Genomic DNA, 13,270 nt, shown 5'->3' on the forward strand with positions numbered 1-13,270 from the left:
TTACCTAGGCACTGGGTTTCAGTACCGCTCCAGAGGCCATTTGACAAGCACTCTCTCACATGAGAACCAACTAATGTGTATCCTGTGTTACAAGTGAATATTGCAGTAGCTCCATACACTGTTAAGGTTCCAATTTTATTTCCATTTGGTGGAGATGGAAGACCGCCACAGGAGATAACTATGAAAAAACCCAGAAGAAACAGAACATACTGAAACATGAAAATATTTTTATATTTTTTGACTGGAAGACAGTATATCACCTCATGTTTTCTTAAAAAGTAAGTGTAATAGGAATAAATATAAGAGTTGTATTCCAAAGAAAAGGCTTAAAATTATGCGTGATTTGGCAACATAAGTTCTAAATCTAAAAATTCTTTGCGATACCTGCATATCTTGACAGCAGCCAGTCCATATTTCTAGTTCTTAAACCAGAGAATTACATGAATTCCCACAAATGTTGTGGCTACATTCCGTTTATATATATATACATGGCTACTATTTTAAGTGTTGTGTCAGTTTAAAGGTGCTATAAATAATTTTAACATTTATTATTCTGAATTGTTATAAACTGTCTTTTTTTTTTTTTTATTTCCCACCACTATTCATAAGCATATAGCATAGATGATAGTTTGCTTGCTAAAACAATAAATCATCTGGTCTTGCTAAAGACTAGATTTGGCCAATTACCACAAAAACTTTGTGACATCAGCTGCAACGCAAAGCTATTGCACACCACATGAAAAATTGTCTTTCAAGAATGTATCAAACTCTAATTTAATTAAAACCATCTGTCATTTCTTTTGTTTCTAGAAAAGTATATCAAAATGTATTGCAATTTAAGATGCAGACCAATGTCTTCAAGAGCTTCAGCTGTCTTTATGTTAGTACAAATCATATGTTTACTGTCAATAGCATCTTGATCACAACTAAATTTCTTATTTGAAATCTCAAGGCCTCACTCATATATTTTAAAGTGTTCGCTATAGAAAACAAAATGGAATTGGCTAGAATTTGGATAAAGTCAAGTAAAGTCAACTAACTCAGTCATAATCAGAAAATATATGATCATAGTTTCTTATGTACATAGTGTGCCCAGAGATGAGTAAGACTCATTTTGACAATGATCAAGTTACATTAATGTAATTTGTAGATTAGCCTAACATTATAATTTCTAATTTTAATGCTGAATATTAATTACATTTCTGTTTAAAAAATCAAACTCTATTTAGAGTTTGACTCAATAGAATGAACTGTTCTAAACATATTGCAAATGCTTTATTGGCTTGAATTAAAGAGACTACAGTTAAAAATACATATACTAAATGGATAATGAACTATATAATGATTTTTAGGTGTATGTATAGCGTATTTTTTAAAAAAAAACTTACTAAATAAAATTTCTCTTAATCCAGAATGACCTCTAATTTGAAGTTTTGCAATTTCTTTAGAGATACCACGGACAATTAGACATTGGTAAATATAATCTAAACTCTTTATCGTTACTGTTTCAATTAGCTACTGCTTCAAAAATTAAACAACTAGAATATGTATTTATATGTGTAATTTAGCCTTAGCATTTGAATGACATAGAGAAAGCAAACTGTAGAATCCACAAAAATACTGCGCAGTGTGTTTCTGGATCCTAATGATCCATATTCAATAGAAGTATTACTGAATGTCTCTTGGGAGATGAAGTTTGCTATAATTAAATACTAATTATTCTTCTAGCAGAGGGAGAAATAATGTACCTTTCTTATTTAACTAATATTTCTTCAATCAGCCGCTCCTTATGTTTCTCTAGCAAATACTTTTATTTTGGTTAACTGCATCTGATGTGGATCACCCTATTTTCTACTCACATAAAATATCTGCAATTGTAGTGGGTAGGCAAGAACTATCTTTTCAAAGACTTGTCAGCAGCTGAACAGTCGCTGCGCATAAGGCAGCATGTCAAAACTACATTTCTTAGTCTGTGTGCACAAAAATAAAGGGACACAATTGCAGTTAACAGAATTTAAAAAATAACGTATTATAAATTAAAAAGTTATGTTTTGGAGAAATTTATTAAGACTTCGGCACTGTAACCCTCGAAATCTGTGTAATTCCACTGAGATTGCTAAGGTTCTGTAAAACTTTAAACACCTAAAGTCAGGGATGACGTAATTTATGGCATTTTTGTATGAAGACACTATAAAAACTGATATGAATGTTTCTCCAACTGTACAGTTTTAATGCTTCACCCAAGAAGTCAAAACAATATAATCTTCTAACCTAACTCTAATCTGGAATCTTCTAAAGTAATAACATTCTCTACTAGCATTTTCTTCATACTTATGCATCACCTAGTAGAATAAATACAGATTTGATTATTGATGCTACTTCATTGGCTCTTGTATGAAACATATTGTACTTAACACCTAAGGAGTTGGAATAAATTAATTTCAAGTTAATGAAAATTTCACACTTACTTTTTGGAATGTGAAGGTAAACTCCTTTATTTCTAAAAGAAAATGTATGTATTAAAAAGCATAGGATATTCTGTAAACAAGTATGTTCCTTACCCTTACAAGCTGGCCTTTCATTGCCTATGCTCCAGGTTCCATTAGTCCTGCACTGTATGAGTCTACGACCCAATAAATAATATCCAGGACTGCAGCTGAGCATGACTTGAGCTCCATATTCATTCAGGGACCCAGAAATCAGTCTCCAGACAACATGCTCTGACAGAAGAGTCTCTATGCTGGGGCAGGTTACAGCTGTGAAGAAAGTATATGTACATATTAGAATTCTGCCCTTAAATTTCTTTATGGGTGTATGTCTTGGCTTACTGGCAGATGTTTCACAATCTAAGACATAGATTAACATAGTCATTTTGGAAATGCAACTTCTAAGAAAAATAATTTTCATGCAGTGAGTATTGCAAATTAAACTGGAGTTTGTAGTATATTTTCATTTAGTCGATATAGTGGAACCATCACGTACAGTTATATTCTCTAATGAGATTTATTCAACGATTTCAGAGAAAACACATCACAGGCTATGGTGGATGTAAAAGAGAAAGCAAATATTGTTATGTAATTTTTACAAAGCTTGAAGTTCTTAATATAGGTTGCCATAAAAGCTGCTAGCACACACAGAAATGCTGGTTAATATAAAACTGTATATTGTGGGTATATAGGAAAATTATTTCATTCCAGTTTAGAAGACTTAAAAAAATCATGATATTTAGGAAGATTTTTAGCATTATTTCAGTTCTGTTGTTTTTAGTATTTCATGTTTTGCAAGAGAATGCAGTTACTAGAAAAGTAACTGCGCAATAATACACAAGTATTAACTGCACAGTTAATAGACAAGTATAGTTTATGTTCTTTTTTCAGCTTCAATTCCATGCTCTGCAATTTAAGTCCACAGAATGCTAACAATATTTATGATATTGAAATTAATTCTATCTTACTGTACCTATGACTCTAGACTAGCATTATGAAAATATTTATGACTATTCAAAATAGTTATATTTCTTATCTCTTACCATGTTATTCAGAATTTCCCTACTATAGAAAAAGTTTGGGTGAATTACTGACTGTTTATGTCACTAAGTGAGATTCACTAAGTGAATACTTTAGAAAAAAACAACTACCCCAGAAACAGTTGAAAAAAGCTATACTTTCAAAGGAAAATCAACCAACCAACCAACCAACCAACAACAACAACAAGTCATAGAAATTTAGTTTTTTTATGTGTTGCTCAGTGGAAGACAAAAGCATTAGGAGGAAATATGTAAAAATCCCAAATGAAGAAATAAAAAGAAGAGTCTGGTTCTCATTTATGCTCCAATAAATTCATACCATTCCACCAGGAAAAAGACTAAAAAGCTGGCAAAATAAGTACTTAAATAAATATTTATTTATATTCTGTAGACTTGACACTGTTTGAGAAGTACCAAGAACTTTTATCACAACTATGAATGAGTGATGGAAGAGACTAGTTCAGGCAATCATTGAACTAAAATGAAAGTGACAGAATGAAAATTCCTGTAAAAATTTAGATGTTAATGCTATAATTATACATCTACATTTTCCAAGAGTTATACCCATGGTAAAATTTGGCATCCAGAAAATCAGAACTGAACACCATATCTATGAAGATGTATAAGTATTTATAAAGGAGAAATAATTTGAAGAACTTCCAAATGACAGATTAAAATGTTATATTGAGTTGAAATTGTAGAATATTTTCTTAGAATTTTTTAGTATATCTTAGGAAAGATTTTCAGTGTACAATCACTTTGAAACTTAATAGGTCTTCATGTCGGTCTTTAAAACAATATTTTTTATTAAAACTGCTGAAGAATGGCACCCCAGGTTACTAGAGGATTACCTAACTCCTAATTTAATTTATTTTGGTATTGATACTAAACCATGTTTCATAGCTATGGAAAGATTATGAACTATCAACCAAGAAACATTTTTCTGTACTTGTTGTTAAATAAAATATGCATGTTGAAGCACTCTACTCAACATTTTGTAGTGAAAATCATATAAGTCTTTCAGAAAACAAAACATATTCTGAATAGGAACTTAATGCCTATCAACTAACTTTTTCTCACTCCTCTTTCCTAGCTATAGCTTTATCGGTTCTTTCAAATATGAAAGCAACCTTTTTATTTAGTTCAACAGCAAAAACTTTTGTCTTAACCATAGGACATTTCCAGATAGGCTCAGCTATTTCAGAATATGCAAATAAGCTGCATACATGTTACCTCTACATACTGAGGTCAGAAGGCAATTTATTTTTTATCTATAGATACACTTAGATTTGCAAGCCACTTTACAAACAACTATTGGATTCTAATGCATAAATGTACGATTTCCAATTCAAGATGTTCCTCAATACAGAATATATTTCTAGGCTGTGTTGATGTAATCAACTAAACCTGCTGCATGAAAAATTTTAATTTTACAGGGACTGACTTTGATTTATTAAAATCCTTCAAGAAACAAAAAAGTGACTATTAATAGATGCTTGATTTTGTGCACATGATTTGTGAATGAGTGCAAAAATTTTCCTCTTATGGTCAGTCTCTTGGAAATCATGGTCTGGGCACTATTTAAATTCTCATTTATATAGGTGAAATTCTGTAATGGATTATCAACTTCTTGCAGATGTGAAGATGTTCTCTTACTTCTCCAGCCATTTTTATACAAAAATGCAGGAATAATATTGATTTACATAAAATACAGGTCAGAAAACATAATTATAATTTGAAATCATGATTATTTAATGACATGACAATCTCCATATATTGATAATTCTGAATAGACTCAAAAGCAGGGAATTCATAATGACATATAACTACCATAAAAAAGAGTTGTTATAAAGCCCAAATAGGCAGATCTGTCAGGTCAACATGTGGCTTTGAAGCTGGTGTAAGTGGAAAAATTTGGGGGTTGTTGATCTACCTAACACTTGGTCTACTGACACCTAACAGGATGCACCTTTCTTGGAGGGGAAAAAAAGAGTACTAGCACGAGAGCTAGTGGGGCTCACTGACAGAACTTTACAGTAGTTTGGAAAGAGGAAAGGGAAAACACCAGCCTTGCCAGTGATGAGCGATGGTGTGGTGTGTCCTGTGACTGGAGTGCACTCTTGGAGGGTTACAGGCTCTTTAGGAGGGATAGGCAGCGCAGAAAAGGCAACATGTGTTGAGGGAGTGGCATTGATGTAATAGAAGGGGTAGAATATATGGAGCTGTCAGCTGGCAATGGCTCAGTTGAGTTTCTGGATAACAATCAAGGGAAATAAATCATATGAATGTCATTGTGGGAGCCTACTGTAGACCTACAGCTAAGAAGATGATGCCAACAAATTATTCTTTGAGCAACTAAGGGAAGCTTCCGAGTCAACTGCTCTTGTCCTTATGGGGGCTTCAGCTTCCAGAAATTACTTGGTAGAACAACACAGCTGCTACAACCTAGCCCAGAAGATTCCTAAAAAAAACTGGATGACAACTTTATGGAACAGGGCCTAAGGGAGCTAGTTCAGAAAGATACTCTCCATGATTAACAGGGAAGTGTTGAAAAACATCTGAAGGTTGCTCGTCAAGAATATCTTGAATATTGCGGCTCTGAGTGCAATTATCTTTTTCGAAGAAAAAAAGTACAATGTTCATGATGGAACTTAGCAATACTTGCTATTATTATTCTCAAGGAGCACATGACACTTGATTGCCATTCTTCAGCTGGTAGTTAAACACCAGGGAAAAAGGGGAAAGGGCTTCTGGTGAACTTAATGCAGTAATGTGACCTACATTTTTCAAATATAACCTTTTGAATAACTTCAGTATTAGCTTAAAAATAAGAGCAACATTAAGGTGAAGTCATACATTATATCTGAGATACAGTGTGGTTTAAATTCACAAGTATTAGTAGAATTAGAAGAGAGTAGGAAATCAAGTAATCCCATACATCACAGAATCTATGAAAAAAGACCTAAGAATGAAGTAGGGTCACTTGAGCAAGCTGATAGTCTCATTATTCTGATAGAAAGGAAAAAAAAATTAAACTGTTTGTGTTGGTAGATATATTCAAACGGGAAAGGCTTCAAAGCCTCAAAACAGATAAACAAAAGGATCATGTGGTAATCATCATCAGTCAGTCAATCCAGTCAGCTATATCAAGCCAATATGTTATTAATCTAATGTATCTGGACTAATTGAAAATTGCTAAATGTATGAACTGTTCTACTACAGTTCATTGAATAAATATTCCATGTTACATATCAAATGCTGACAAAATACCTCAAAAAAGTACTTACTGAGCTTAGAAGTTGTTAAAGAAAATGGGTATGTTGTTCCAAATGTCTTAGCAAATAAAACCCACCAACACAATATCTATGATGATTTGTGTGCGAATCTTTGCCTGTTTATCTTAGCAAATTTGGTTTTGCATTTATATTGCAACTAGTGTTTTATTCCAGAACTACTTATGATTCTTGGTTCTAAAATGAAGTATTTTCCAAACATGTTGAAAATTATGAAAAAGGTTAATTTATAAATTATAAATTATAAAATTTATAATTATTTTTCAATTAGTTCCTAGGGAAAAAAAAAAATGTCTGAACCATCACTGTTACAGCTTGGTACACCATACCTTCAAAAAACCATTTACAGTGAAATCTGCAATATGAAGATTATGGAAAAGTGCCATTAGCTGTTCTTTAAAATATTTGACGTTAGACTAATTAGCATAAACCAGTCAAGAACCTGATTTAAATCTTTGAATAAATGTATTAAAGGAATAGTGAAAAAGAGAAAAAAAGTTATGCAGTTGTAGGGATTATCTCAGCCAATTAAAATGGTAGAAGAATGGATCATAAATTCAATATCCTGGGTTATGTATCCACATATTTCTATTAAAAGGAAAGCAGTAAGAGCAAAGGCTAGAGAGACATGGATTTGACAGGTAGACAAATCAATGGATAAAGGTGAACCTTGTGAAGTTCAAAAAGGCCAAGTGCAAGTTCCTGCCCAAGGGTCAGGGCATTCTGAAACACAAGTACATGCTGGGCACAGAATAAATTGAGAGCAGCCCTGAGGAGAAGGATTTGGGGTATTGGTTGATAAGAAGTTTGACATGAGCCAGCAATACGCACCTGCAGTGCAGAAGGCCAGCCATATTCTGGGCTACATTGAAAGAAGAGTGACCAGTGGGTTGAGAGAAGTGATTTTACCCCTCTATGCTGCTCTCATGAGACCCCCACATGGAATACTGTGTCCAGCTCTAGGGCCCCCAACAAAAGAAGGATGTGGACCTGTAGGAGTGAATCCAGAGAAGGCTAAAAAGATGATCAATGGGCTGGAGTGCCTCTGATGATGACAGGCTGAGGGAGTTGGTATTATTCAGCCTGGAGAAAAGTGGGCTTCTGGGAGACCTTAGAGCAGCCTTGCAGTGCCTAAAAAGGGCTACAAGAGAGCTAGAGAGATTTTTAACAAGAGCATGTAGTGATGGGAAAAGGAGTAATGGTTTCAAATTTAAAGAGAGTGAGTTTAGATTAGAAATTCTTCACTATGAGGGTGGTGAAGCACTGGAACAGGTTTCCTAGAGAAGCTAGGAACGTCCCATTCTTGGAAGTCTTCAAAGACAGCTTAGATGAGGCCATAAGCAATCTGGTCTAGTGGAAGGTAGGGGAAGGGGGAAGTTGGAACTAGATGATCTTTATTGTTCCTTCCAACCCAATCTATTCTCTGATTCTGTGATTGTATGGGAAAGCAGAAGAGAAATCTCTTCCTTTCATCATGTTCTGGGGATCTCTATGCAGAATAACTGAAGCAAGATATTTGTTATTCAGTTAAGCTTTCTTAGTAGATATCTGTTGCTCTGTATTTTTCTGTAATTAAATTCAATAGCCTAATATCCATGATCCATCTGATCCATCTGTGTCTTGGTCTATGACCATCACGAATTACATTTTTCATGCTTCAAATCTGATGTAAATAGTTTTAATGAAAAGAAAGGCATTTCAAACCTCTGCCTCAGGCATGATATCAGAGGTGCTTTGCAAAACAAACTGCCCTGATTTTAAACTTTATTTTAATAGCCAGAAAAAAAAAAACCCAGACTTATTTATTTACCATTTATCTTTCTATTATGTGCTTTGCTTCTCATCAAGTTAGAGATGTTTCTGTTCCTGGAGACTAAATACATCAATTCTTACAGCAGCGATACTGAAAAAAACAAGTTGTTATGCAGATTGTCTAAGCTCTTCTGCACTTTGCAAGAAATCTTGGGTAAGGCATGCCTGCCTCTGAATAGCAATCAATTCTGAAAATATTGATTTTAAATTGTCATGTACATCACTAGCACTTTAATTTATCATGCCTAGATTTAGAAGTAATTGCATTCTTTTTCAAAAAATAAGTTTTTAGAAAAGCAAAAGAGAAGACAAAGAAGAGAAGAAACTTTTAGTTTATTATAAATACTAAACAACATTTTTAATGTTGAAAGGTGTGTTAAATGTTAATAATTAAGCTTTGTTTTAAAGGGTAGTCATTGTCTGGTTAAGTTTGGCCATTTCAATAGTACAAGCTTTTGTTTTGTTTTGTTCACTGCAGATACAGTGTTATTAATTTAGTGTATCTAATCCCCAGATAGTTTATCTGGCCTCTTCCCTTGGAAAAAAACAAAAACAAAAACAAAAAAAAAAAACAAAAAACAAACAAACAAAAAAACCCAAAAACATTTTTGCTGATTAATCATTCAAGATATGTGCTTTGTACATTGGCAATTTTTTTTCTGAGAAGGAAGCTCACTTCAATTCACTGGAGCATTTCCTTCCCTCTATACACAGCTCTGAATTCAGACCATGTCTGTGAGATCACAGTTGGTTTTGAATAATCCTCTTTATGTACTCTGTGGAATTGCTGTGTACAGTTTTAGGTACTGCCCTTCAAGAAAGGTGAAGATCAATTGGAGATTGTCCAGAGGACAATAATAAGAATCACTGGTCCTAAAAGCAGGAAGGAAGAGTGAGAATTAATCACAATAAAGTAGTTTTGTCTACAGAAAAGGTGACTGAGTACACTGGATTCAGGAGTCAAGGTGTTGGCAGGGGTGAGTGAGCAGCTCCAGGGTGGCCTTTGTGAGGAGAGGCTGGTGGGGACAGTCAGTTCCAAAGGAGCCACTGCAGAACACAGCTGAGCTCTGCAGCCATGATGGCAGCACCACTGGGAAACTGCGTTTAGGAAAGGGCAAAACTCTGCACAGAGAGGGCAGGAACAAAAAGAGTGAGAAACAGCAGAGGGAACACCAAGGTCATGTAAGAGGGAGGAGTTTCAGACACCAGAGCTGGTGTTTTGCTGCAGCCCAGTGCAGAGGACCATGTTAGAGCAGATATCCATACTGCAGCCCACACTGGAGCAGGTGAATATTATTTCTTGAAGAATTTGTAGCTGACAGAGGAACCACACTAGAGCAAGTTTATCTTGAAGTTCAATAGCTCATGAAGAAGATATATGCAGGAACAGAGGAAAAGTACAAGGAGGAAGGAGAAGCAGAGAGAAGCCTTTGATACACTGACCACAACTCCCATTCCTTATTCCTAGCACTGGCTGGAATAAGGAAAAGAACAAACAGAATGAAGGCGACCCTGGGAATAGAGGGAGGAAAGCATTGTTTTGATTTTTTTAACCTTTATTTTACCTTTTTTTAATTGTCAGTACATTAAATTAACTTTTTCCAAGTTGAATCCTCTCTTTGTCTTTATCTTGATCCACGAGATTTTTCATCCTTTTTTTTCCCGTCTGGTTAAAAAGGGAAAGGGAGTGAACAGCTGAGTGAGGTATGAAAGCTCAGCTAGGATAACCCACTACACTGAAAAAATAACAGTTTTCAAACACCTTAAGAGGAAAAAAAAGGATTAAGTAACTTGAATTTGTCCACTGTAGACACAAAATGAAACAAGACCTTTACACTACAGAAAACCAGCTTCAGATTACGTAAGTACTAGGAAAAACTACAAAGGGGAAAGTAAATTAGTGAAAGAGTATTCAGGAGGGTGTTCAAGATTAGGTCAAAAGACCATGTGACAAGGATGCCTAGAAATACTCTCAAATAACTTTCAAAAATATTTTTAACAATTGTTTGCTATTAAGTAATTCAAATTAATGAAAACTCATTTACAATCATTCATAACTTCACAATTCTTGTGTGTGCCTGATTTAACTATTTCTTTTTAAATGAGTTCAATTTTACTTGTTTGAAAAATTAAAGTGCTTATCAAAATCAGAATCTGGAAGGCACATACATATGCTGTTGAGCATATTCTAAATTAACTCTCAAAGTTTTTTACACATAGTATTATAATAATTATTAAATTTGAGATTATGTCCTAATGAGAATTTTAAGTCATGTTGAAGTCAGGCTCAGGTAATTATTGCTTTGATGCAGGACAGAGAGAAGCAGTGACTACCCAATGGAAATGAGAGGCTATACCATGTAGAGTCTGCACTACATTGGCTTGTTCCTGACAGGAGCCAGAAATGAAGACGGAAGGACTCTTATCCAGCTTAATTATCTACACCAATATTTTAGGAAACAATTTTTTTCTTTTATTACTTTAGAAGCTATCTTGGAAAAGAAATTACAATTGGTGATTGTAACTTACCATTGTGAAGGGCAAATTATTCATAATAAGAAAATATACAGGAAATTCAATTATCTAATAATTTAAATTCAGATGTTTTGAAAAAGCTAAAAAAAAAGTTTTTTAATTAAACAAATTTATACGCCTCTTCTACTTTACTACATGACAAATTATGATGCATTCCTGAATGACCACTTCAGGGCATATGTATATGTAAAACCTAAACATCAGCAGTGAAGAATTTCTTGAGAAAGTTCTGGGGAAATATTACTGAGAAATACATGCCCACTTACATTTACAAACAGGTGGCCTCCCTTTGTTGCTCCATAATCCATCTTCTTGACACACTGCTGTTGCTTGTTGAGTAGATTCTAGCTTGAAGCCCTCATTACATTCATATATCAATCTACTGCCCAAAGTGAATTCATTACCTATAACTGAACCATTCCCAGGGGACTCAGGAATGCCACAAGATACAGCTGAAAAGAAAGCAAAAAAATATGAAGAATTGGAATTTTATCATACATATCTTTAAAATATTGTCACACTACTGAAGTAATAAACATGGATTAGTAATTTTGACATATCTCATTTATAACAATTGAAATTAATTTTTCATCAAATTTGCAACATTCTGATAAATTTAACAGTATTTAAAACAATGACAAAAAATTAGAAGTGCATCTAATATAGAGAAACATTTTATAAATAATTTTTTATTTCAATATTATCATTTCAGAGAGAGAATTTTCAACACAGGCTAAGGGCACTGGTTTATTTGCTACAGAAAAAAATTGGAAGTGTCCAAAGAGATTTGGTCCAAGAAGCAATGACCCAAAAAACTCTAAAATGCTTTTTAGTAGTCTGCTCCACTCTCTCAGGCTTTCTTTCAACCCTGCACTACTTCATCATAGTTTGTTCATATATTTAAAGCTTGTTTCTTCTATGCATTTAGAATTATGTTGTTAAAGAATTCAATTTAACATTCTTTGTCTGATGAGAAAAGAAACCAAATATATGACTAGACAGGGAAGTGTTCCACTTAAGGACATTATTCTGATATTTTAAACTTTATTTACATATTTAACTAATTTATTTCAGAATTTTAAATATTATGTGTATTTAGGCTTATCAATTTTCTACATCATGAAGGAAATTATTTACTGAATTGTTTTCACTTTTTTCTTTCTCCTTCTGAATTTAACTCCAAATAAACAGTGTTTCTTTCAAGGTCATAAAGTTTAATTTGCTGTCAACTTAGTGAAGTTTGAGTAGCATCTAGGGTGGTTTTCTAGGCTTTTATATTCCTTTATTTAGCCAGAGTTCCTTTAAAAGTATCCCATAATATCAAATTTTCAGGCAGAGTAAAATTAGAAAAAGTTTTCAGTCACTTTTAGGAAAGATCTCCCAAACAAGATTGCCTTCTATCATCTGACTTCTCAGGTCCCTTGCTTTTGACAATTTTTTTTTTTTTTACTTTCTTTTAATGCTATGTTTATTTTAAAGTAGTTATCCACGTACATATATTAACTCTAGGTCCTTTAATAAGTTACTGAAGGTGGTAAAAAATTATGTTTGCCTCAAAGATCTTTTGAAGGGAAAGTTGTATTATATTCTCTGAAAGGATGTGACTTTCTGCAAAATGGCAACTTAGAGCAGACTTCCTATCAAATTATTACAATTAATCTATTTCATGACTTCCTATAAACCAATATGTGTATGTGTGTACAGAACCACAAGCTACTCTGAGTTTGGCATTCAGTTTACTGCTCTGCAGTAAATACACTGAACAAAAATCAGCTTTGAAGCTTTCATTTTTAAATATTTACCAATAAAAACCAAAGTTTTACAAAAGAAATTATTTTTTCCTTACATGCAGTCAATGGTAAGAAGTAATTTAATATTTCAATATTTTAAAATAAAAATAAATACATTTCAAAAGAAGAAATCAGTGTTTGTCTGAAATCTGTTTAAGAGATGAAAATAAGTTTGGGGTTTTTTTAATCTACTTTTTACCTCAATTTACCAAATTCAATAAAAATGATTAATTTCAGAACACATCATCGTGGTACCATAAACACAACTATCAAATTTGTTTTCATGTTTCCAAGTTGTCACATTTAATGTAGTT

At 33.4% G+C, this 13,270-nt stretch overlaps 1 protein-coding gene across 1 annotated transcript in view; it reads right to left on the reverse strand.

Annotated features, from left to right (window-relative positions):
- CSMD1 (CUB and Sushi multiple domains 1) overlaps positions 1-13,270 on the reverse strand; it is a 240,209-nt gene that overhangs the window by 58,549 nt on the left and 168,390 nt on the right. Inside the window, exons 34-36 of the mRNA XM_066314261.1 lie at positions 11,433-11,618; positions 2,562-2,756; positions 5-178 (exon numbers count right to left, since the gene is read on the reverse strand). Coding sequence (XP_066170358.1) covers positions 5-178; positions 2,562-2,756; positions 11,433-11,618 — 555 coding nt within the window. The remainder of the gene's footprint in view (positions 1-4; positions 179-2,561; positions 2,757-11,432; positions 11,619-13,270) is intronic.

Source organism: Sylvia atricapilla, chromosome 3, assembly GCF_009819655.1.
Source record: "Sylvia atricapilla isolate bSylAtr1 chromosome 3, bSylAtr1.pri, whole genome shotgun sequence".
Classification (NCBI taxonomy): domain Eukaryota; kingdom Metazoa; phylum Chordata; class Aves; order Passeriformes; family Sylviidae; genus Sylvia; species Sylvia atricapilla.